Source organism: Arabidopsis thaliana, chromosome 4 (assembly GCF_000001735.4).
Source record: "Arabidopsis thaliana chromosome 4, partial sequence".
Classification (NCBI taxonomy): domain Eukaryota; kingdom Viridiplantae; phylum Streptophyta; class Magnoliopsida; order Brassicales; family Brassicaceae; genus Arabidopsis; species Arabidopsis thaliana.
Window position 1 is genome coordinate 9,964,617 of NC_003075.7, and position 23,495 is coordinate 9,988,111.

At 34.2% G+C, this 23,495-nt stretch overlaps 6 protein-coding genes and 1 non-coding gene across 9 annotated transcripts; 3 read left to right on the top strand and 4 right to left on the bottom strand.

Annotated features, from left to right (window-relative positions):
* The first annotated feature begins 1,125 nt into the window (after positions 1–1,125).
* AT4G17940 (Tetratricopeptide repeat (TPR)-like superfamily protein) lies at positions 1,126–2,397 on the top strand. The gene is made up of 3 exons (NM_117904.4): positions 1,126–1,701; positions 1,777–1,949; positions 2,042–2,397. The coding sequence occupies exons 1-3, from the start codon at positions 1,171–1,173 to the stop codon at positions 2,160–2,162; spliced, it is 825 nt and encodes a 274-aa protein (NP_567545.1). The 5' UTR covers positions 1,126–1,170; the 3' UTR covers positions 2,163–2,397.
* Positions 2,104–4,616, bottom strand: AT4G17950 (AT hook motif DNA-binding family protein). Its single transcript, NM_117905.3, has 5 exons — positions 3,752–4,616; positions 3,589–3,644; positions 3,374–3,511; positions 3,086–3,247; positions 2,104–3,002 (listed from the first exon to the last, which is right to left on the bottom strand). The coding sequence occupies exons 1-5, from the start codon at positions 4,389–4,391 to the stop codon at positions 2,679–2,681; spliced, it is 1,320 nt and encodes a 439-aa protein (NP_567546.1). The 5' UTR covers positions 4,392–4,616; the 3' UTR covers positions 2,104–2,678.
* A 1,565-nt stretch (positions 4,617–6,181) lies between these two features.
* AT4G17960 (phospholipid hydroperoxide glutathione peroxidase) lies at positions 6,182–7,898 on the top strand. The gene is made up of 2 exons (NM_117906.3): positions 6,182–6,762; positions 7,372–7,898. The coding sequence occupies exons 1-2, from the start codon at positions 6,538–6,540 to the stop codon at positions 7,609–7,611; spliced, it is 465 nt and encodes a 154-aa protein (NP_193530.1). The 5' UTR covers positions 6,182–6,537; the 3' UTR covers positions 7,612–7,898.
* Positions 7,899–10,748: 2,850 nt separating this feature from the next.
* ALMT12 (aluminum-activated, malate transporter 12) lies at positions 10,749–13,407 on the top strand. Its single transcript, NM_117907.4, has 6 exons — positions 10,749–11,145; positions 11,258–11,398; positions 11,555–11,827; positions 11,955–12,067; positions 12,145–12,288; positions 12,375–13,407. Exons 1-6 carry the CDS (start codon positions 10,866–10,868, stop codon positions 13,104–13,106), a joined length of 1,683 nt encoding a protein of 560 aa, NP_193531.1. The 5' UTR covers positions 10,749–10,865; the 3' UTR covers positions 13,107–13,407.
* Positions 13,408–13,489: 82 nt separating this feature from the next.
* Positions 13,490–13,561, bottom strand: AT4G17975. The gene has a single exon. It is a non-coding gene; the product is annotated as a tRNA-Cys (tRNA).
* Positions 13,562–14,086: 525 nt separating this feature from the next.
* NAC071 (NAC domain containing protein 71) lies at positions 14,087–15,939 on the bottom strand (the record flags this gene model as incomplete). 2 transcript variants are annotated; one of them, NM_117908.2, is made up of 5 exons in its annotated part: positions 15,266–15,717; positions 14,886–15,175; positions 14,558–14,782; positions 14,378–14,467; positions 14,234–14,260 (listed from the first exon to the last, which is right to left on the bottom strand). In NM_117908.2, the coding sequence occupies exons 1-5, from the start codon at positions 15,420–15,422 to the stop codon at positions 14,234–14,236; spliced, it is 789 nt and encodes a 262-aa protein (NP_193532.1). In that variant the 5' UTR covers positions 15,423–15,717. The 2 variants fall into 2 exon arrangements, with proteins under 2 accessions (NP_001329603.1, NP_193532.1); NM_001341249.1 differs by having other exon boundaries at positions 14,087–14,467; positions 15,266–15,939.
* Positions 15,940–19,769: 3,830 nt separating this feature from the next.
* Positions 19,770–21,189, bottom strand: AT4G17990 (uncharacterized protein; the record flags this gene model as incomplete). 2 transcript variants are annotated; one of them, NM_117909.5, is made up of 5 exons in its annotated part: positions 19,770–20,153; positions 20,246–20,332; positions 20,513–20,720; positions 20,832–20,960; positions 21,060–21,189. In NM_117909.5, the coding sequence occupies 5 exons, from the start codon at positions 21,111–21,113 to the stop codon at positions 20,107–20,109; spliced, it is 525 nt and encodes a 174-aa protein (NP_193533.5). The 2 variants fall into 2 exon arrangements, with proteins under 2 accessions (NP_193533.5, NP_001328528.1); NM_001341250.1 differs by having other exon boundaries at positions 19,896–20,119; positions 21,060–21,113.
* Between the last annotated feature and the right edge of the window lie 2,306 nt (positions 21,190–23,495).

Sequence of the window (23,495 nt, forward strand, 5' to 3'; positions counted from 1 at the left end):
CGATGAACGACCATATTCTTCGAAATCAATGGTCATTGAGCTATCTTTGTATTTGGTATACTTTTGAATCAACGAACATCGGATCAACTAGTTTTGCACAAGCTCATTCCACAAAGGTGTCCACACGGACCTCAATTGATGTTTTGCACGAAGAGACATGCATATATCGGGGATGTGAATTTGCAAAACAAGGACATCAGTCCTTTAGAGCTTTGGTTGCTTAATCATTTCCATTTTTTCTATTTGAAAATTTTAATATTATGAAGAGGAGACAAAAATATAGACCCGTCGGTAATCACTTATCTTTGTTTTGACAATAATATTATAAGTCAAGTACTAGTTTCCATCTTCCACAGTTAGTAAACAAAACTGTTACTGTATTTTATAAGATCATCTTTACCATTAATAGTGTGAAACAAATTAAAAGACAAAGTCACAACTAGATAACAACCATATTATATGCATTTGGGAAAACCTTATCTTATCTTATCAAAAACAGCAAAATATCCCCAATTGAATCAGTATAGTGAATCCAGATCTTCCCAATTTCATAGTTAAAGACAAGAAAATGAAATGTCATTTTGTGTGATTGTGATATTAATCATTCACATATTAACATCATTCTCATCCCATCGTTAATCCATTACATTTTATTGTATAGATTTGACACACAAAACAAAACAAAATGCATGCAAAGACAATTAGTAAAACAACTTCTTTTTTTGATCTAACATCATGAATAACATTTGGCATGACAACAGAAATTTTATAGTTTCGATAATAATACAGTAATACTCATAGTTTTATGATTCTGACTGAATCGCCAATTGTTTTTCATTAAAGAGAAAAATACTATGGTAAGGAACTAAGGATCCATGTGGTAATCGAAGAGTCGTCGATCACGTGCAATCCTCCACACGTGTTAAGTCAGCTCGTAGTTGATTCTTCCCCCTTGACGGTCATCTCATCGGACGGTTGAGATCAGCCAACTTTAAGTGTATCACACGGAAAAGGGAAATGTAGCGCGAGAAAGTCAAAAGATCCAACGGTCGATATGAAACAAAAGTCAGATAATCGTACGGTAGAAACGAAGCTATATATAGCAACAATTGGATTATTCTTATCATCATCACTCTCTGAGATCGAAGAGAAAGCAAAATCAAAGTTGTGATGAAATCTCTATTGATGAGAACCGGTTCGATGCCGGTTCTTCAAAACCGGTTAATTTCAGGTGGTTCATCGCGGAAGATGACGCCTATCTCCAGGACCAACTCCGTCGAATCATTATCCAGCTACGGCGAGAGATTCGCCGGCGGGAAGATTTCGATCGAGGTTAAGGCTAATGTAGGGATGCGGAGGGTGTTATCGGAAAGTGATGTGATTAGATCTGAGAGAATGTTGAAAAGAGTTGGATCTAAGCCTTCGCCGGCGAGAATCCCGGAGGATGATGAAGCGGGGGAGGAAGAAATTAGGTTTGCAGATGGTTGGGGGTCTATGATCTCCGGTGGTTTACCTGTGGAGGAGAAATGTTTCACGGGTGGCGGTGTTGGTGGTGGATCTGGTTATAGCGGCGGTTATGGAAACGGAGGAGGAGGCGGTTATGAAGATAAGAGCAAGATCGGTGATTATTATCGAGAGATGTTGAGATCTAATCCTAATAATTCGCTTCTTCTGATGAATTACGGCAAGTTTTTGTATGAGGTTAGTGATTTTTAGAAGCTGAATTTGAGTTTTGGGAATTGGAGATTAGGTTTTGATTTGGGATTGAATCTTCAGGTGGAGAAAGATGCAGAGGGAGCTGAAGAGTACTATGGAAGAGCAATACTGGAGAATCCAGGAGATGGAGAAGCTTTATCCATGTATGGAAGATTGATATGGGAAACGAAGAGAGATGAGAAGAGAGCTCAAGGTTACTTTGATCAAGCTGTTAATGCTTCTCCTAATGATTGGTATAATTTGTATACTTTGATTACTTTTACTAATCCCAAATTAATTTTCTTTACTTTGAATCTAAAATGTTTGTGTTGTTGTAACTTTGTAGTATGGTTTTGGGATCATATGCACGTTTCATGTGGGAGGCAGAGGATGATGATGATGATGATGAAGAAGAAGAAGAAGAAGAATGGATGGCTGCATCACCACTCATGGTTTCTGCAGTTTAGAGACTAACACGACGAAGATGAAGAAGAAGTAATGGAGACTAAGATTATGTATCAAGTATCAACCTTTTTTTTGTCTATTTCACTGTCTTTTTACTAACTTTTGTTGTAATAACCTGAAGAGTAATGAAAACATGTATGTGAAAGAAAACGAATGTAACCTTATTATAAGAGAATAAAAGTGCTTTTGTATAGTTTAGAATTTCGTTGTTTAGAATCAGAATTAAAGTGGATAATTCGTTGAATATAGGAGAAAAAGAACAAGTCTTTATGATCATCACAATCAAAAGAAACTACTAAGAAACAAACTAAACAAGATTGAATTTGAAACCTACTTAACATGTCTCTCTCTCTCTATTTATCTAAAACCAAAGCTAAATTTAAGAGAAATAGTAAAGGAGAAGAAGATGAGAGAGTAAGAGAGCTCAATCTACTTTATAGAGATAAATCTGATGGAGAGATGTGTCAAAAGGAACAGAGAAGCAAACCCGGTCAAATCTTGACCCATGAACCATCTGTTTATTGAGGACTGTTGCCAGGCCAGAGATTCTGGTACATCTGCATAGGAATTTGGTGAAGCGGTTGAGGTGTAGAGTTTCCAAATATCCCATGATTGTTGCTGTTGTTGTTGTTGCTTCTACGGTGCAACGGAGAATTACTTTCGTTTTCCTCTGATGACTCGCTCGAGTGTTGTTGTCCTTGAGATCGAGGGCTTCCCGGTCCACCAACACCACCAAAGCTCAACATATTGGCTGGTGCTGAAGCTGGCTCCGGAGTATTCTGAGCACGCCCCGCACTTTGTTTCTGCTTCCTTCCATCTGGTACAAAGCTTCCCACAATGACCTATATAAAAACCCCAATCAAAGTCAGTATCTTGAATACTTTCTGATCTTAACTCAAGTGTAAAGGTTAAGAATTTGACAAACCTGGACTTGTGATCCAGCTACTAGCATTCCATCAACACATCCACCCACAATCCGGCCTTCGTGTCCAGCCAGCGACACACTCAAGTTACCAGTTTTGGTCACAGTACCATTACTCTCAGAATTCAAGAAAGAACCTGACAGAGAAATGATTTCAAATCGGCCCTGAAACAACAACACATCCAATACAGCTCAATACAAGATTTAAATTCCAGCTCCATTCGATAACAACAGAGCTCAAAATGAGGCCAAGAAGCAAGCAATGCACAAAGCACATGAGTAATTTTATACCTCATACTTAACAGTTCCAGTAGGATTGCTATTGTTAGCTTGACGAAGCATCACATTAGTTACAGCTCCTGTAGCTGAGAGAATACAGATTGCGCGTGGCCCTTGGTTCGTAAACGCCAATATCTTCGTAGCTATGTCCTGAATACAATGAAAGATCATAACTTTAACCAAAGAAACAAATTGAAGATTAAAGATTTGCTACATCAACACATTACCTCTCCTGTTTTAACCTCAATGACATGAGGCGTGAACCCAACTCCTCCTGTTCCTCCTGCTCACACACACACACAGAGGACAAAACCCATTAAGTAAAATTGTAAAACAGTGAATTTGATTTGATAAGAGAAAGAGAGAGAGAGATAGAGATAGATCCTGTACCTAAAGCATCGAGCTGCTTCTTACCGGAGCCAGGAGGACGTCCTCTGTTCCGTTTAGCAGGTGGATCGGAAGAGTTAGCATTAGCTCCGGCGCTATCACCACCACCACCTCCTTCATTTCCACCACCGTAAGAATTAGAAGCAGAAGGAAGAGGCGAAGTAGGAGCCAAACCAAGAGCAATGTTACTACCACCACCACCACCACCACCACCATCAGCAGCATACTTCCTAGGTCTACCTCGTTTCTTCTTAACCTGTTGATGGTCGATCCCAAATCTCATCGAATGTTGTTGAGTGGCGGCAACAGAAGAAGGCGATCCATCAAATCCAAGAGATTCAAGAGTCTTCTGATCTATCTGTTGCTGAGGCTGAGGATGATGATACTGATGTTGTTGAGGCTGATGCGGTGACATAGAACCACCAAAAGGTAATCTTTGATGCATAGCTTGAGATGTGGAGGTGTTGTGACCCATTAAAACAGCGGCGGCGGCGTTAGGGTTTCGATTGTAGGAATTGTGGTGACTCATTAACATCCCTGGCGGTGGTTGTTGCTGTTGTTGTAGATGTTGCTGTTGTTGCTGCTGCTGCTGTTGTTGTTGTTGTTGTTGCTGTTGTTGGTGGTGGATCTCTCTGGAATCCATTGGAGGTGGAGAAAAGTATGAATCTTTGTGAATTTAGGGTAATTTTCTTGGAGACCCACTTTTCTGTTTTACGAATGCCGAGAAAATAGACGAGAAAGTGCAGGTTTTTGAGTTTTAAGCGAAAGCGTGTGAGCTAGCTAACAACTCTCTCTCTCTCTCTCTCTCTCTCTCTCTCTCTCTCTCTCTCTCTCTCTCTCTCTCTCTCTCTCTCTCTCTCTCTTTCTTGAGTTCTTTCATCAGACGAGGGACGATCTAGTTAGTGTCTAATTTTTTTATTTTTTTTTTGTGTTTTTGAAGATTTTTAATTATATAAATAAAAGAAGAAATTGAGGAAACAAATCTTTGGTTTATGGTTTTCAGTTTTCAGGAGATTAAGTTTTGTTTTTGTTTTCTTTAATATTGATGAATTTAACTTTTAAAATATAATATAATTAGGGTTTTGTTAAAATGTGAATGAAATAAAGAGTTTGTGTCTTTAATAATGATGATGTTCAGTCCAGTTATAGTTTCTAGTTGTAATCTAATGTAAATGGTTTGGTGTTCTCTCCTTTAACACTAGTTCTGTTTTAATAAATGGTTTTCAATTTTTTTGGGGTTTTTCACATAATTTCCATTGTTGCATTGAATGAACCAAGTTTGGTTATTGGAAGAGAAATCAAACCGGAATGAGACATTGAAGTTTAATAAAATATTAGGAGGTTATTTTAGTTCAGTGTCTTTTTAGAAAATCTCTAAAATGCAAACAAATGCACAAGAATTAATAAGAGAATAATATATCAAATAAATTATTATGTAAACTAAAGATTTTGGTTTGACTGTGTTTGGGAAATGCAAAAATAATAAAGATGGGGTTTGTACTTTGATGTGTCAGATTTTTTTTCTTAAGTATATCCTTCAGATCTTAAAAACAATCACTAGTTTGAAAATGACAGCAGCTTATTTTGACTATTTTGTCCTTCTATTGCCTATCTTTTTAAGAAAAATCTATCATTCAGAATTCAGAATACTGTTGTATATACTCTCTATAGATTCCAAATTAATTGACAAACTCAAGTTACTAATTTTTAATGCTACTATATCACATAGATAAAGACCCACTGGAGTTGGAATAGAATGTAGCAACCAAATATTTAATATATGCAACTTTAGAATCCAAAACAAAAATCTGTGTAAAGGAACAAAAGTGTATATTTTAATTGGTTATGTACTCTTCTCCCATACTTGTTCACGAGAAAATGGAATTTACCGATTAGATTTTTTTTTGTATCCCGGTTTAATCCAAAGGATAAAATATGTGATGTGTATCCGGTTTTGTTGGAGATGATAATCAATGTAAAAGACTAAAAGTACTAAACTTTTTATGTCTAGGTAGCGACTAAAGTGATTGACTTTAGTAGACCAACAAGCAATAAAAAGCAAATGTTATCAACAGTTTACGCCATGCGCGTACCTTAAGAAACTGGACACGTAAAACCAGATGCTGTGAAAAATTAGTACCTGAACATAGAAATATTTCGAGACAGATAACGAATGTTTTTCTTTTAAAGTACTTTAGAGTTTATCATATGATTCAAGTCACCTGAAAGATCCATAATCTCTATTATCACTTGGTGCTGCAAGGCTGCAACACATAAGAGTGTTGCATTGAAAAATGAAAACACTTACGGAAACTAATGAACTTGGAAGCAATTGACCAAAAGTATAATTATTGGTCAGGTGGGCTTTTATTAATGGGCTTAACTCTCACTAATGTAGCCCACTAGTGAAATGTAATTGTGGTAAATAAGAATTTACCGCTCGTTAATGGAGAAGAAGAAGGGTTAGATTTGGAAAGTAGAGAAATGAGCAAAAGCAAGAAGAAGAAGATTCTCTCTTTGATCCACTTTCCTCCATTGTCGTCGCAGAGAGAGTGGAGATATTCGGATTCAGTTTATGAAGTAGAACTTGGGTCTAAAGGATTCAGTTTCATAAACCCTAATAAGTATCTGTTGTCTGATTAACTTATAGGAAAGATCATTTTTTTTTTTGTTTCTCTTAGTGACGGATTGGTCTAGAAACTAGTATGCAAATTGTAGCTTCTGGGAGAGAAAGTTTGTATTTTTAGTAACGGATTTATTTTGGGAGAGTTTGATTTGTAAGGATTAGGATGGGTTTTTTCAAGAAATTAGCTGGTGTGTTTGGATTTGGCCAGGAAGTATTGAAAAATGAGGAAGATGATATTGATGTTTACGGTGACGGAGGTAATCAGCAGAGATTTCGTGAAACTGGATTACCAAGGAAAGGATTTGGAGTTCCGGTTCAAGTTGCTGTCGAAAGGTCTCAACTTGGTCCTCTTCTTCAGCCTTGCGCCAATGGAGATGGTGGTATTCAGGTTTGGGATTCCTGTGCTGGAACGGTTGCTATAGTGGTTGATTGCTTTATACGGAAGTGTGGATTCTAGTTAGTTAGATTAGCTTAGGAACATCATACATTGGGTTTGAGATTGATTAGTAAGTTCCATTAAAGATTCCTCATTCTTTAGTTCTACTTTAGCTGTTAGTAATCATGGTTCATGTGCTACATAGTCCTCAGCTTGACTCTCTTAGCATAGTGTACAAAATTGATTTCGATACTCTCTGTTCTTGCTTTAGCATTATTGAGGTTTTGAGTTAGATGTTCTCATGAGTAGTAACAGTTAGATGCAATAAAGAAAATGAGTAGAAGTAAGTTCACCAATATGGCTTACCTTAACTTTCTATGTAGTAGAAGCGTAACTATAATCATTGCCTCTAAACTGGTTTCACATTGTCTTTTCTTTGACATTAGACAACGACTCTGTATCACTTCTGTTTATATTTTTACTCCTGTGGTTCCTCCAGTTAGCTGTTACTTTATTTCTAATGTTAGACTAGTGAATTTTTCTTAGTTAAGAGCTTGCATATCTTCTTGGATATTGGTTCTGTCACAAGCTGTATTATAGCTCTCTCTTGTGTTGAACCAGGGACTGAGATGGTACACAAAACGGCTAAGGGTTGATGAAGATGGAGATGTTGCAGATGAGTTTTTGGAAGAAGGAGAGAAATCGACTAACGCAGAAGATGATCATAACTGTATTAAGACTATGCCAAGATTCCAAATTAAACGCAAAACGAAGCCTGTAAAAGTAAGAGGACTAGTTGTGTCTTCTGATGGGAAACTCCAGCAATGCATTGAACATCAAGGAAGGTTATTTATAGTATGAATTGTTTTTGAACACAGAGAAGATTAGGACAGGTTTTTGTTTTATCAGAAACTCCGGATTGAATGTGTAAAGAGGGAAGCAAAAAGCAAATAGAGTTGCAGTCTTGCAGACATATTAGCGAGAAATGGCAATGATCAGTTTAGCTTTGTTTGTGTCTGTGAACTCTATATTTTGGCTTATCGAATCTGTACAAACTGATTTGATTCATCAAATTTGTTTTTGGGTTATTAGTGTTTGATGTTTGGTGTAGATTATAGTTTTTTTGAAAAAACTTGAATAATAATTTGGTGTAGATTTTGCAAAAAAGAAACTCCATAGGATTTGGTTTTTGTTCAATAATTGGTAAAGATTTGTAAAATCTAGATATCAACGGCAATAAAGGGTTTATGTACTTGAACAGTTGGTAAGTAGACACTAGAGCAAAGAACAGGGAGAAAATATTGGCGTGCTTTGCCCAACGATGGCCTCTATATCGAGCGAGATCACAAAGGAGCCAGCCCAAACCAAACAAAGAGAGCAAGGTGAGCAGGTCGAATGTATCCTCCATATCCATCTTTTGCGGATGAGCGACCAATGGAACGGTGATGTGATTTTGTCGAAAGGTAGGCTTTGGAGAATGGGAGAACAAGCCTAGTACAAACGCGCCAAAAATTTCATGGACCGTGCAAAAAGAATCTCGTTCCAAGTAGCATTTGTTTCCATTGGAACCATTTGAATGCCGTTGTGATGTACTTTTGAGATGATCCGTTTCTTCTTCCTTTTTAAAAAAAATGCATTGAGCATTTGAGCATCAAAGACGATTACTTATAGTATAAATGATTTGGAACACAAGAGAGGCTATGAAAGGTTTTTGTTTCATCAGCATTTCAAAATATTGGTATCAAACCATATAAGAATACATGTTGTTGTGATACATTATCGAAGTACTAGACTATGCAATGAGACTTGGTTTTTCGTCCTTGAGCCAAAAATAATAATGACTAGCTTTATAATTTGACAATCACAATTAGTTTTGAGATACTCTACTGGACTTTGTAATTTGTATTACTACGATGATCTTTGTGTGTGTATACATAATAATAATATGATCAACCTTTTTGGTTTAAACATGAATCCAAGTTTCTTTTTTGATATCTGTATTGGTAATATTTTCCTGCCACGTGTGGAGGTCTCACAAGAGCCACATGGACAAGACACGAGAAATCTGAAATCTCAAAAACTCAACAACACGAGAACAGCTGTTCTGTTGCTTAGGAAGATCTATTACCTCTAACCACAACACTACAAAGAGAGTACTAGTTAATTAGTTTAATTTACTGGATTTTTCTAATAATTTCTATTGATATTCGAATGTAAAACTCGATGTAGGACTACAATTGTCCATATATGAAGTTGAAATACATAATGTAAAATCTGATTATAGAAAAACAAAAAATTGTAGGTTAACTATCAGCCACATAGAAGAAAAACAGGATCTTTCTTTGAAGTTAAATTTATAAACTAATCTCCCCATTTCAATGAGCTGTATATCAACTCACAAGTCGTAACCCGTGCCATCATTAATATTGTTCACGTACATTTTCCTTTTGGCAGAAGATTACGGTTTGAGTTATACTATTTCGTGGAATTACATATTTTAAAAAATCTTTCTCCAAAACTATTTATTTTCTCTTTTGTTTATTTCGTACTAAACTATTTCATATGATGCAGAAACTTAAACTGATCTTACCACGTAAACGTGGCAAGAATTAATTTACACAATTAATAACAAATATATAATCTATATTATATTTGACAGTAATTCGAGATCTTTAGCATTTAATTTAGTGTTTTTAGTTTGGTGTTCGAAGCCATCAATTGATTTTTATTTACATGGCGGTTACATATTTAGGGGGTTAACGTGGCTTTTAATTCATAGAATGTGATTAGAACACACAATTTATAAAAATTAGTTGTCCCCGTGCAAAAAAAAGAAGGTATACATGTGTTATGTGTCAACGTTGGTACGACTTTGAAGGATCTAAAAGGTCAAACTTTAGTTGAGAGTTGAGACAGTGATAACTTGGTTTTGACTTTCTTACATGCATCGCCACAACAATACAATATTTCTACGAATGCATAAAAAACAAATTCTATGCTTTAATTTTTTTTTTTTTTTCTTGAATGATTGTTAACGATAAACTGTAAGAGGATAAGTTAAATCTCTTTTTATTGTTAGTAAAAATAGAAATTCGTGTAAGGACTTCACATATTTGATCTCTTTTTAATTAGCGTGACACAATAACTAATTCTCAGTTCTCGATGTACCTACTAAATTCCTTAATCTAGGAGGACAACGTATATCGGTATATGACTAAGATCTAGTTCTTGGAACTACATGTTTAACAATATTGGTACTAATTGGGGGACACATGCATATAATTATACAAATTTGTATATCTAAGGATAAAAATTGGATCTCTAATTTTCAAACTAAAAGAATTATGGAACGTATGTTAGTTTAATATCCTTTTCAACAGCTTTTGACTTATTTAATTTTTTCATCTTGTGAACAAGAGAGAAAAAAGTACTCTTTAATTTATTATTAACTTCAATAATTGCAAGTCATGTGAAACCCATCAATCTAATCTTTTCTCACTTGCCAAAAGAGAATATTATTTCTGTAGCTATTAAAAGTAATTATGTAAATTTATACCTATCCTATTATAGAGGTAAAAAAATGTAACACCACGAGAATTTTTATTTACCAGAAATGTAGAATGGAACCTAAAATAATGAACAATTATTAATGCTATAGGATCGATTAATCGTAAGAAAAAAAAATTAGAAAGAATAACATTAGGCAAATTTTTTAAAACGATCATCAAACGAAACCGTAAAATGGTGAAAAAATATTTTACATTTTGTCATAAAAATGACAAAACATCAAAGTACACCCTTAAAAATCCCTATTTTGTAAAGTCATAGGACACGTAATTTTTTAAATTACTCGAACCTACAAGAGATTCTCGTAGTTCAACCAACACAATCACACGTATTAACTTTTTTCCTCTAGCCAGCTACATACATAGTCTACGCATCGCCTACGCAAACCATAGATCCATCACTCTATATATACAGAAATATATACACACACACAAAGAGCTATATATAGAGAATACACAACACATTATTCTATTCTTGTATACTCTAATTACACACAAAAAAAAAAGGAGAGAGAGAGAGAGAGAGAGTACCAATTTCTCTCCCTCAAAATGTCCAATAAGGTTCACGTAGGGAGCCTTGAGATGGAGGAAGGTTTGAGCAAGACGAAGTGGATGGTTCTCGAACCTTCTGAAAAGATTAAGAAGATTCCGAAAAGGCTTTGGAATGTCGGAAAAGAAGATCCGAGGAGAGTGATACATGCCCTTAAAGTAGGTCTTTCCTTGACACTCGTTTCTTTGCTATATCTCATGGAGCCTCTCTTCAAAGGCATTGGAAGCAATGCTATTTGGGCAGTCATGACTGTCGTCGTCGTCCTCGAGTTCTCTGCCGGTAAGTTATAAACATTAAACAATTTATCTCCTTATATATACATACATATTACAATCAACTATAGTAATGTAATATGTGTTTTAACTTTTTGTTTAACTTCTTGATTCTTTAGGTGCAACGTTGTGCAAAGGGCTTAATAGAGGATTAGGGACACTAATTGCGGGATCTTTGGCATTTTTCATTGAGTTTGTAGCTAATGATTCCGGCAAAGTCCTTCGAGCTATCTTCATTGGCACTGCTGTTTTTATCATTGGTATGCAATATTTTTTCCAAAAAATACATTTTACCCGTTTAGTGCGTTTCTTTTTATTCACATTGGAGTCTCTAACCGTAAAATCTCTAACTTTTAGAGACAAACTCTATATAACAATAAGACTACTAATCTATGTTCTCATTCTTATGGTTACAGGAGCGGCTGCTACTTATATAAGATTTATACCATACATAAAGAAGAATTACGATTACGGTGTTGTGATATTTCTCTTGACGTTCAATCTTATAACGGTGTCAAGCTATCGAGTAGATAGTGTGATAAACATAGCACACGATAGATTCTACACTATAGCCGTTGGTTGCGGAATCTGTCTTTTCATGAGCCTTCTTGTTTTTCCTATTTGGTCTGGTGAAGATCTACACAAGACCACCGTTGGTAAACTCCAAGGCCTCTCTCGCTCTATAGAAGGTATGTAATTCTCGAAAATATCATTTTTGTTTTGTTAATACTTAACACCAAACTTATAATTCCAAAAATATTACTTAATTTATCTTGTTTTAATATTCTATAATTGTGTTTGTGTTTATACGTATAGCATGTGTGGATGAGTACTTTGAGGAGAAAGAGAAAGAAAAAACAGATTCAAAAGACAGAATCTACGAAGGGTATCAAGCTGTTTTGGATTCTAAATCTACTGACGAAACACTTGTAAGTCTTTATTATATATTTCTCTAATATTTCAGGCATTATACGGAATATATATATAATTATAAGAAATTCTTCAGGCATTATATGCAAATTGGGAACCAAGACACACTCTACGTTGTCATAGATTTCCATGTCAACAATATGTTAAAGTTGGAGCTGTTCTTCGTCAATTTGGTTACACTGTTGTTGCTCTTCACGGTTGCTTACAAACTGAGATTCAAGTAAGGTTATTGATTACACTATAATGTCATGTTTTATAATCAACTTAAAATCATTTTCTATATTTGTTTATCTTTTGTTTTTCAAGACTCCAAGATCCGTTCGCGCGCTTTTTAAAGATCCTTGTGTAAGATTAGCCGGAGAAGTATGCAAAGCTTTGACGGAACTCGCAGATAGCATCTCAAACCACCGTCATTGTTCACCGGAGATTCTATCCGATCATCTCCACGTGGCACTTCAAGATCTTAATTCCGCTATCAAGTCTCAGCCTAAACTCTTCCTTGGCTCTAACCTCCATCGTCACAATAATAAACACCAAAACGGTAGCATTTCCAATAACAAACACCATCAGCGCAACAGTAGTAACAGTGGAAAAGATCTAAACGGCGACGTTTCTCTTCAAAATACCGAAACCGGTACACGTAAAATTACAGAAACCGGTTCACGTCAAGGCCAAAACGGAGCCGTTTCACTTTCAAGCTTTAGGACTGACACGTCAGCTTTAATGGAGTACCGGAGATCGTTCAAGAACAGTAACTCAGAGATGTCGGCGGCGGGAGAGAGGAGGATGTTACGGCCACAGCTGAGCAAAATCGCGGTGATGACGAGTCTCGAATTCTCGGAGGCATTACCGTTCGCGGCGTTTGCGTCGTTGCTAGTGGAAATGGTGGCGAGGCTCGATAATGTAATCGAAGAAGTTGAGGAATTGGGAAGGATCGCAAGTTTTAAGGAGTATGATAACAAGCGAGATCAGACGGCTGACGATGTCCGATGCGAAAACCCGGCGAATGTTACGATCAGTGTCGGTGCCGCGGAATGAAGCAACGAACGACGACGATAAATTGAGTTTTTTAGATTAGACTAAACCGATCGGTATAAGGGGTCGATGATGCGATTCGATTCGGTTTGGTATGATTCGGTTTGTCCTTTTTACGATGATGGGAATTAGGAATCGGATGCTTTTTCCTTTTCGTGTCTTCGTTTTCAGAATTTACTAATAAGAAAATTATCGTTTCTTGAATAGAAAAAACTATTATGTGTTTCGTTGTGTAATGAATTGAGATGTCTGGTTAAGACAAACAATACAAGGAGAAAGATACAGTCGTAATGTTTAAGGCCGGTTATTTCTGGTCCGGCAATTTGAATTTCCGGAATTTAATTGTAAAGTGAAAAACAGAAAAAAAAGAAAAAACAAAAAAAGGAAGGGCCCAACCGGGTTCGAACCGGTGACCTATTGATCTGCAGTCAATTGCTCTATCACTGAGCTATGGACCCAATTTGATATTGTTCACATTTTGTAAATCATATAGACTATATATCAAAAGTATTTCGTAGATCATTTTCAAGAGGAAGAAATATTCTTATAAATTTTAAAAGAATGAAATGTAGAAAGCTCATGGAAAAAAGAATTTTGTTTGAAAGGTCTCTAACAATTGAGAAATGCAAGCTTTTGGGATTTTCATACATCTGTAAACAAATTGCTGCGTCACATAGTTTTTGATTTTAATCTCTGCATATTTATGGAATTTTGTTTACATAAACTTTTGAAATGTCAAAATGGTCCCGAAACTATTGCTTTTATAGACAAAATATTGGATTTTTAATGCAAATGATTGTTATGACTTCTACATAAGTTGCTTTATATAATATAAGTTTGGTCCAATTAATGATTGAGAAGAACATGATTGATTCTCTTTGCATATATCATATCAAAGGTATCGGAACATTAAAATAAGACTCTATAATAACGTAAATCTTCATACGAAAAAACTTTAAATAAGGAATTTATTATACTCATTCCTTATATTAGCAAACAATATATATAAAACTAAAATAAAAACCAAGAGTAAGATAATTAAATTCTCAAAAGAAAATGATAGACGTTCACAACTAGTTCTTCTTCTTCTTCCAAGTTCCAAGACACCAACGTTAAAAGGCGTTTTTGTCCTAAGAACGAACCAACATTTCTTGTAGCTAAAAAAGGTTTGAGTAGTCAAATGAACCGGTTTGGTCATTTTCATAATTTGTCCAATAACCGGTTTGCATCGACTGATCAATGTCCTGGTCCACATTGAAATAACAAGAGCTCACCGGAAATTCCACGTGGTGGTTTGCCGTGGTGACCGGAAAATGGTAGTTGGGAAAGCACTCAGAAGCAACCTCCTTAATCTGAGGATAATCCTATATTTAAAATCACAAAACCAAAAACACATATCAGACCACTACTGTCTATACAAAAACTATTTTGGTTTAGATAATAGATGTAGGTACCTTTGACGAATCAAGGATGAAATCAGGAGAAATCCAAATGCTTGAAGAGTCGTTTGTAGTAGAAGAAGGCTTGAACGATTGAATCTGCGACGCTTCATCGCGACAAGGAGAGGTCGCGAGGCTAGAGTAACAAGAACCAATGTCTTGTTCGTTTTTATTTTTCAAACTTTTCGAATTTTTCTTCAGTTCATTCTTCTTAACTACGCGACATAACGCAAAAGCTCCCTAAAATTCAAACATATATATGGTTTTTAGGCTTCGTTCCATTAGTTCATAAAAATGAATATTATGAAGTTGGATCAAATGAAACGAACTCTAATTTTCTTACCTTGAAATTTGGTGATTTTTGTGAATGATCATCAATATCGCATAGACGATATTCATGCATAAACCAATTAGTTCTGTCGCCTAATGGGGCACGACCTTCATAGAAAACTAAGGTTTTTCGGTATCCAGCTATAACATGCGATGATTTACAAGTGATTTTCCGGTCTTTACCAGTTGCTTTCCAATAACCCGCTTTTGTAGCCCTATTGGTTCGAGAACCGTTTGCATATTTTTTGTCTCTTGGACAGAAAAAGAACCATTCCAAATCTCTATTTGGAAGGAAAGATTTACCTAAAATTCAAAGATAAAATCAAACAAATTTAGTTTTATTTAAATATAAATTTATGGATAAAAATCTAATTGTTTTCCTTTTCAAATTACCTGGCAACTCCCAAGGATCAAATTTGTATAAGTCGATAACAGGAATGACTTCAAGCTCAATCTCGAGACCTTCTATTTTTCTACTCAAGTAGTAGCCTATGAGCTCTTCATCAGTTGGATGAAATCTAAATCCTGGAGGCAAACATGAACTCCCCATTTGCAAAATTCACACTTGTAGCTTGCGACACAAGAGAGTTGTCGAAAGCTAATATTTAACTAAATATCTATTGACTATTTGGAAAATCTAAAAATATAAACTTTTTTCGACATTCAATTTGTTTTTGAAAATAAGTTGCAACTCACTTTGATTGCATCCTTTTTGTGACAATATCATTGTCTGAAAGAGATTGTATGTTTACAAAAAAAAAAACGAATTATCCAAAATTCTCTTTTTAAAAATATATCTAACACCTAAGAAAAAAAATAGAAACAAACTTAAGGTACAATTCAGAAATAACGAAGAGCAGTTGGTGGAAGAGCTAATTGCTGCGGGTCAAAGAGTCTGACTGAGGAAAAGGGTTCTCTGACTTATTAGCTATACAAGACCAAAAAAAAAAAAAAGTTATTAGTGAGTATTGATTAGGAGAGTGATTAAGATCGGAGAGAAGAAGAGAAGGTTGGTAGAGTGTTGAATGGTTGTGGGGTGAATGATATTTATAGCACAAAGGTTGCGAAACTTTGTGAGGCAAATTTAATCATAGCTTAAAATATGTTGATGAATTTTTCTGTAGAATAAACAAACAGTATTATAATAGTCAGTGCCGTTAATATTCAGAAGAAAAAATAACTCGACACACCGAAAGCGGATAAAGACATTGCTTGTCTTAAGAGTTCCCAAAATTCAAAAAGAAAGTGGACCTACCTGGTCTCTAAAGTTAGACTTGTTCACACTTCACACATCAATGATTCAATAATACTATCACCTATAATTAATCAAAACTTATTTTTCTATTTTTTAATTTCATAAGACGTCGTTTCGTTTTGTAAAACGATATGTTTATAGGTGTGTTGGCAAATTAGTCACTTTTGAAAACATAATTATGGAGTTGGGCAAGTTACTATTTACACTTGACAAAACATGTAACTCACTTTGGGCGTGTAATAGACGAGCGTGAAATAGAAGTTTGGGGTGGGGTAAGTGATGTGTTTTGAAATTACCGAACTATCCTTTTGACAGAGAAGAAAGATAAAAGTGAAATATTCTTTTTTTTTTTATTTCTTTTTAATAACCCCTCCAATTTAATAATTGAAATACTTATCAATATAAATTTATTTTCTAAACTAATTCATATACATAAAAATCTATGTATTTTTCTTTATAATTTGATATGCATTTTGTTAATATTTTTAATATATTACAGACATTTTATCAGTAGTCGGTACACTTAATTATGTGTACAGACTTTATTTTGTACGTTGCATTAGCTGTACAGAGTATATAATTGTATGGAGTATACAATTATCAGTAGTCACTTTTCACTGTTGATTCGTACACTTAGACCTGTACAATATTTTTAGTGTATATATATATATATAAATATACACAACGTACACTTACATCTGTACACTAAAAAATGTTGTACAGATCTAAGTGTACGAATCAAACAGTTAAAAGTGACTACTTTGCAAATTGTGAATAGTAAAATGACTATTTTTCCAATTATGGCTGGACGATTTCAATTTGTACTTATTAAATAAGTTGTATAAATAAAAATCTGTACACATAATTAACTGTACTGACTACTAATAAAAATGTTTATATAATATATTTAAAATTATTAACAAAATGCATATCAAATTATAGAGAAAAAATATAGATTTTTATGTATCTGAATTAATTTAGAAAATAAATTTACATTGATAAGCATTTCAATTATTAGATTGAAGAGGTTATTAAAAAATAAATAAATATATATATATATATATATATATATATATATATATATATATATATATATAAAGAAATACAAAGAATGTGAGTATGAGGAGAGAGAAATGTTGAATCTAAAAGCACAAATCCCAATTGCTTTCAACGACATTGGAGAAGAAGAAGATTAGTGGCATATTTGTAAATAATAGAGTTGGTATGGGGTATATTTGATTTTGTCTGTAATAGGGTCAAAGGTTAGTGACTAAAAATCCAATTATAAATAGTAATTTGCCCAATTCCATAATTAAGTTTAAATATCTGACTACTTTACAACTTAACCCTATGTTTATTTGCATGTCATTCTTGTATATCGGATTAGTAAACCTTGGTTAACCAAAAAGAGAGAGATATATTTTACATTTCTCTAATGTTTTTTCTAGCTCGTTTCTTTGATATAAGTATGTAACGGGAGTTTTAGTTCTAGGTCATAGAAACTCGGTCCTAGCTAATTCTTTTATTTTTCCTTTCGTTCAATATTCTAAACTTTTTCTTGACTATTTTGAAGGGGGTGTAACAATGTTCCTCCACGTCAGTATGAGTAAGACAAAACTGCTTTTTATTAGAGTAACCACTTTCAACTTTTAAGACATTAGAAGAGATAACAAAACTTTGAAGAAAATTTTGTTTATTGTCTTCTTTTTACCGGAAATATGTTATTGTTTAAGATGTAAAGTTGTAGTTTAAAGTTTAGTTCCCATTTGTGTAAGACCCGATAGCTGAAATATTCAAGAGGAAAAGAAAATAAAAAAATATTGGGAAAACGAATGACTTCACGAGATGGAAATGTATAAGGTTAATAAGTTCTATATACCAAAAAGTGCACCTTATAATTATACGATACTTTAGGAACGGTCACCATGACCCCTAACACTGATTAAAGAGAGACAAAAGAACAAAAATGAAGAAAAAGGCCTAAAGCGTGAATAACTACGTCATATGGTAGGAAAAGAAGAAGTTAGCCTATGAAATACGAATAACGGATCTTCTATGTTGACTATACTGAGCCCTAATTTTATATATCAAAAAGTACCATATACGTTTGAATATTATGTCGTTACTAATTAATGTCCGGGGGTAAATTCATATCAGTAGTCATATCGGAACTATTTTTGCAAATTCTAAATAGATTCAACCGATATCATGGACCAACCAAATATACCAAATTACCAACCCACCACACTGGTCATCGTGTTCTCGTTTTTGCCGACATGTGATTTTTCCTAGTCCGCGATTCCGACAAAAAGTAAATATTGCTAAACTTATCGATAGACAATATATATACATATTGAATGGTTTTGTAGATTGTCATCAACTTAGTTAACCGTATCAATAGAAAGACAATATAAATCTTCATTTTCTTTTGGTGTGAAAGAGGGAGCTAGAATATAATTCTTCATTATAATACAGTTACACATAGGTTTTATAGTTACTTTACAATCGGAAAATTCTATTCAAAGTTAATGTACTACTTTGTGCCAGCTATATCTTCTAAAGAAAGTGAAAAACAAAAGTGAAAAGGAATGGTAAGACTCTTATTTATCCGCATCTCAACCAGTGTAATAGTTTCTTATATCACTCACAAAAAAAAGTTCAAAATTACTAGTTTAATCATTTTTAATATTTGGTCTGAGGAAATTATGGGTTTAGGTCCAAAATTTTCTTAGTCGCAAATAAAACAAAATTCAGAATTACTAAAAAAAGTTTAGAAAATGAGAAGATCCCACAATTTATCACTTAATTTGTTAATCACACTATATATAACTCAACTTTCTCCTTCTTGATTTCTTCCCCTTTTCGTTTTATTTATTGTCTGATTTTGGGTCTAATAATCACCAACGATTAGTCTTTAGTAACATGGATGCTCAGAGTTGATCTAAATTTATAAATATTCTTGTCTAGGTTTAGATTCAAACCTCAAAACTATTAGAACAAAAATGTGGGTTAAAGGAAGTGAGTAGCAAAATCATACCAAACAATAGTCAATTTCATATAAGTCAATATTGTCAAATACTCTATTATATGATTGATGTGTGCATAAATCAGTTATCAGATTCCCCGAATCGAGCCCAAAACTTCACCCGCTCTTTGATGTAATCTTCCATTAACAAACGTCAGGGAAAGTTCTCAACTTTGCACTTTTAAAGGTTTTTAGTCGATTAAATTTCGACAAGGCTATACGTCCCTTAAATACACATCATCATTCTATTTATGGACCTGTATTGGGCCTCAACAGCCCATATCTTTTTATAAAGATCTAAACAGGTTCATAATTAGAGTACATCTCATTCTTCAACTCAAAAACAATTCTTTTTTGTCCCATGTAAAAAAGAATAACCACGCTACATTTTCTTTTTCACTTGCTAGAGGTTTTTCTTTTTTACGTTAGACAAAGAAATTGTTTTGTAAATCAAAAGAAAAAGACTCGCAACTTCCAACTGTTCTGCGTGATTTTCTATCTCCGATATTCCACATACACTAAATTAACCCACAACTTTGAAGTAAACACAGACACCAAACCAAGAACTCTTAGTAAACATATTTGGAAGAGAGGAGATCAATAACCATAAAGTACAACATGTTACATAGTCTTATAAATTGTTTCCATAAAGTACAACATGAATGCATAGTCTTATGAATTGTTACAAGCTTCATAATTAGAGTAGATTATTACAAGCGTCATAAGTAGAGTAGGGTACTACCTTACAGAAGAGTTTTTGCATACCGAGTATCGAACTCGAGTGTGAGAAGCCCCTGAATGTCCATAGTTCTTTTTATGATAGCGATGCGATCACGGGGAGGCTTGTGACCATTACCCTTAGGAGCCCGTCCCTTATTAGGGTAGTACCTGTACCGTATGTAGAAAACTGCATTTCTGGCCTTGAGTCTCTCATTTGGCTGCTTCACATTTTCCTCAGTTTCTACAGCTACCTTCAAAATAACCAATTTTGATAGATTGGGCTGCAACAAGAGTTAAAAACAGAACAGTGTTATTATTACCAAGAGAGAGCCACTACACTAATGGAGGAAAAGGAAAGAAAGAAAGTTCCTACATTTGGAAGACACTGATTTGCATGGATGAATGCAAGTTCCAAGTATAGACGAACCCAGTCCTGTTTTCGCACCTCCGATTTCTTCATCTGTAAAAGCAAACAAATCACAATTGAATTTGAGAAAAACTGAAACAATTGAACAGTCATGAGGAAAAGCAAAAGTGCCAATCTTACCACGTAATATATTACGAGAAACTAAAGGGTCTAAATGGTGCAATAATGAGATGGACCAGTAGAAGCAATGCACCCTAAACTGTTACACTTTACCTGGTGGTGGTTGCGACTTAAGTCTTGCAAGATAGACCGTGAGGGTATTGATTTTAGAATAGTCTTCGTGAACAACCTTGGTCTGAAAAGTTACAAGGGAACCGCCAGCAGATGGATCCTTAGCAACCAAAGTTATATAGTAACCGATACATACTGTGGTAATTCGTGAATTGCATTTCTCTATGCAACTGAGCTGCAAATTCGTCCCCTGAAGATAAATGTATCAACAAGGATCATTTGATTGCAAGAAGAAAACAAATTCATATATATATATATATATATATATTTACAAGATCTGGATGGGAGAGTAGTTTTTCACCTGTAACATATTGTATTTATGGATCCCCAACTTGGCGTTAAGGAAGACTTCAGTGTCGAAATCAGAATTTTGATAGTCGAGCAAACACGATTTTGGTTTGTCATCCATCAAATGCTCAACATCGAACCCCTTAAATTAATTACACAAACCGAGTTTATAAATCTACTACAATTCCACCTTTTTTTTATTTCATCAACCCTAAAAAAGATAAGAAGATGAAAGAATTACCTGAGATTCCGCCACTCGAGACCAAAACTCTCTGCACTTCTCATCGTCTTCCATCGTCACGAATTTTCTCAACTTTTCTCGGCTGATTAGGTTTTCCTCTACGCTATAATATGTAACAGGGATTTATAATACTTAAGTTTATGCAATTTGATTTCATTTAATATTCTCCCGGTTTACTGCCTTGTTAACCGGTTGAGTAATTTAGGTTTTTTTCAATTTATAGCTACGGCCAAGGAATAAATTATCAATTTCTAAAAACCCTAAAATCTCGGTGTCAGGATTATAGATTCCCAAGCCTCAACAGCCCATATCTTTGACGGGTAGAAGTTGAGTGAAGTTTTAAAATTGGAACTGAAAATCTGGTTAAGGACATCACGATTCAAACACTGATTCACATTATCAAAATATGCTGTTTTATTCAAGTTGGAAGACTCAGAATGATGAATAAACAGACACGATTTTTCGCCACTTGGCATGACGAGGAATTATTATTATTCTCTTCTCTTAGATCATTCCAACTCAACTTTAAAGTTTCAAAGCTCCGTGAGCGTTTAAAGTTTCTTGTGTGTGAAGCAAACTTACTTTTTTTTTTTTTTTTTTTTTTTGGTAAAAGAAGCAAACTTACTTGGAATAGAACCTCCATCTTCTGCTCCGAAGACAGTTTAACGGAACCACTGATCTTAAAAAATTCTACATCAACAAAAAGACTAAAAGATTTCATCAAAACAGAGGAGTAATACTTAAAAAACTGGAAAAATACTCTGTTTTTGAGGACAAAATATAGAGAGAAAAAAATAGATTTGTTCTCAAAAGTGAATATTTACGAAAGAAAAAAGATTGTGTGAAACGACTTTTTAACTTAATATCTGAAGGTTATCAGTAGAAAGCCAATCGTCTCTCTAGGTCTTCGAACAGCGGTCTAGATGCATGCAGTACATAACGAATAGGAAGAAGAATCGAATGAACAGTAATCCTTGTCCTTGACCGTTCATCACTCATTTCAGATGCTGAGAAGAATTGACAAAAACTAGGCAAACAGAGTGAAAATGAAACTACAAAAGTTGCAAGGACATTACATGACTCTGTGGATTGTGTTTGCCACTCCAAAGATCTAAAGGAATAGTTCCATAACTGTGTATATCACACTTTCAGAAATGACTCTACCTGCAAAAGGAGAGAGAACTCTTTAGATTTATTAAAATCGGAAATAAGCGGAAAGTTATTATTAGAGATGTTCTGTATGCACTTAAATCATGATAAATCTTTTGGTTTTCGACAATGCAGTAATCAAGTGCTTGTACGATAAAATCTGCAACTCGAACACGCATTTCCAAAGACTGTTATTAAACCATCTGGTAGGTGGTTTAATAAAATGTAATAAAACTATAGTAAGAAAATTCATTTACCTTTTAAAGTTTAAGTTTACAATCGACTACAGTGCAACGTAAATTGAGATTGTTCTTCTAAAGTATCACAAAACCAATTCGTTTACGTTATTATTTTTTGGGCTTCTTAAGAAAGTAGATACTTTTTAAAAAATAATTTTAAAAATAAGTAGTTTTTTTAGAAATTTGTGAAATACACACATTTTTAGTTTTTGTAAGATAGAGTTTATGTGTAATAAGGTAAAAAACAAAAAAAGATGTCAAATACCACTTTATTCTTTGTTTTATATGAGAAAGTTTTAGTGTGAGTCTCAATTTTTTAAAGTATTTAAATATTTAGACTAACTTCTACTATATTATAGTTAACTAATTTTTTCATCATTATCTTTTTGATTTTTTAAATTAATATTTTTTAAAGAAAATATTTTATTCTTCCAAAAACAAGATGATTTCTATATATTCAATTATCAATCTCGTACACCAGCATTAAACATAGTTTTGTACACGATGAACACTAAACAATCCTATTCCAGCATAGGTCCAACAATTATCTAACCAAAAAGGGGAAAAAAACTAGTTATAAACACATTTATTAGTCGGTTTACTAATTAGAAAAGATCAAACTAACCATGAGAACTCTGATCTCGAACAGAGCCTCATATCTTTGTCATGTTCTTTGCAAACACCTCCTTACTTGGTGTCTTCTGAGTAACGACCCGAAGCATGTATTTCAAGTTATGTTTAAGATCAATATGAGAGCAAATCCTGCCACACGGTTCTGTGCCTTTGATCTCCTTTTTCTCATATTGCAATTCCGAGTTTCCTCAATCTCACGACTGCTTAATTTCCGAGTTCTAGCAAGTTTCTGTCATGTTAAGAAAATAAGAAATTCTCCTCTAGTAGGGAATCAAATCCAAGAATCGCCTTTCTTCTTAAATAAACAATATATCTCATCTTATTGACTAAAACCTTTCCTTTCTACAAGATTCACTAAAATTTGCAAACTAAACATAGATTCTTTCAAATCTATCACAGAGAACATCACAAGACT

Bases quoted from the DNA above. Each gene is read 5' to 3' on its own strand.
- AT4G17940 (NM_117904.4), top strand. From the start codon at position 1,171: ATGAAATCTCTATTGATGAGAACCGGTTCGATGCCGGTTCTTCAAAAC. The intron at 1,702-1,776 runs GTTAGTGATTTT...TTGAATCTTCAG, and splicing joins ACGGCAAGTTTTTGTATGAG to GTGGAGAAAGATGCAGAGGG. The intron at 1,950-2,041 runs GTATAATTTGTA...GTAACTTTGTAG, and splicing joins AATGCTTCTCCTAATGATTG to TATGGTTTTGGGATCATATG.
- AT4G17950 (NM_117905.3), bottom strand. From the start codon at position 4,391: ATGGATTCCAGAGAGATCCACCACCAACAACAGCAACAACAACAACAA. The intron at 3,645-3,751 runs GTACAGGATCTA...GTGTGTGAGCAG, and splicing joins GAAGCAGCTCGATGCTTTAG to GAGGAACAGGAGGAGTTGGG. The intron at 3,512-3,588 runs GTAATGTGTTGA...CATTGTATTCAG, and splicing joins TTGAGGTTAAAACAGGAGAG to GACATAGCTACGAAGATATT.
- AT4G17960 (NM_117906.3), top strand. From the start codon at position 6,538: ATGGGTTTTTTCAAGAAATTAGCTGGTGTGTTTGGATTTGGCCAGGAA. The intron at 6,763-7,371 runs GTTTGGGATTCC...GTGTTGAACCAG, and splicing joins ATGGAGATGGTGGTATTCAG to GGACTGAGATGGTACACAAA.
- ALMT12 (NM_117907.4), top strand. From the start codon at position 10,866: ATGTCCAATAAGGTTCACGTAGGGAGCCTTGAGATGGAGGAAGGTTTG. The intron at 11,399-11,554 runs GTATGCAATATT...TTATGGTTACAG, and splicing joins CACTGCTGTTTTTATCATTG to GAGCGGCTGCTACTTATATA. The intron at 12,068-12,144 runs GTAAGTCTTTAT...GAAATTCTTCAG, and splicing joins AATCTACTGACGAAACACTT to GCATTATATGCAAATTGGGA.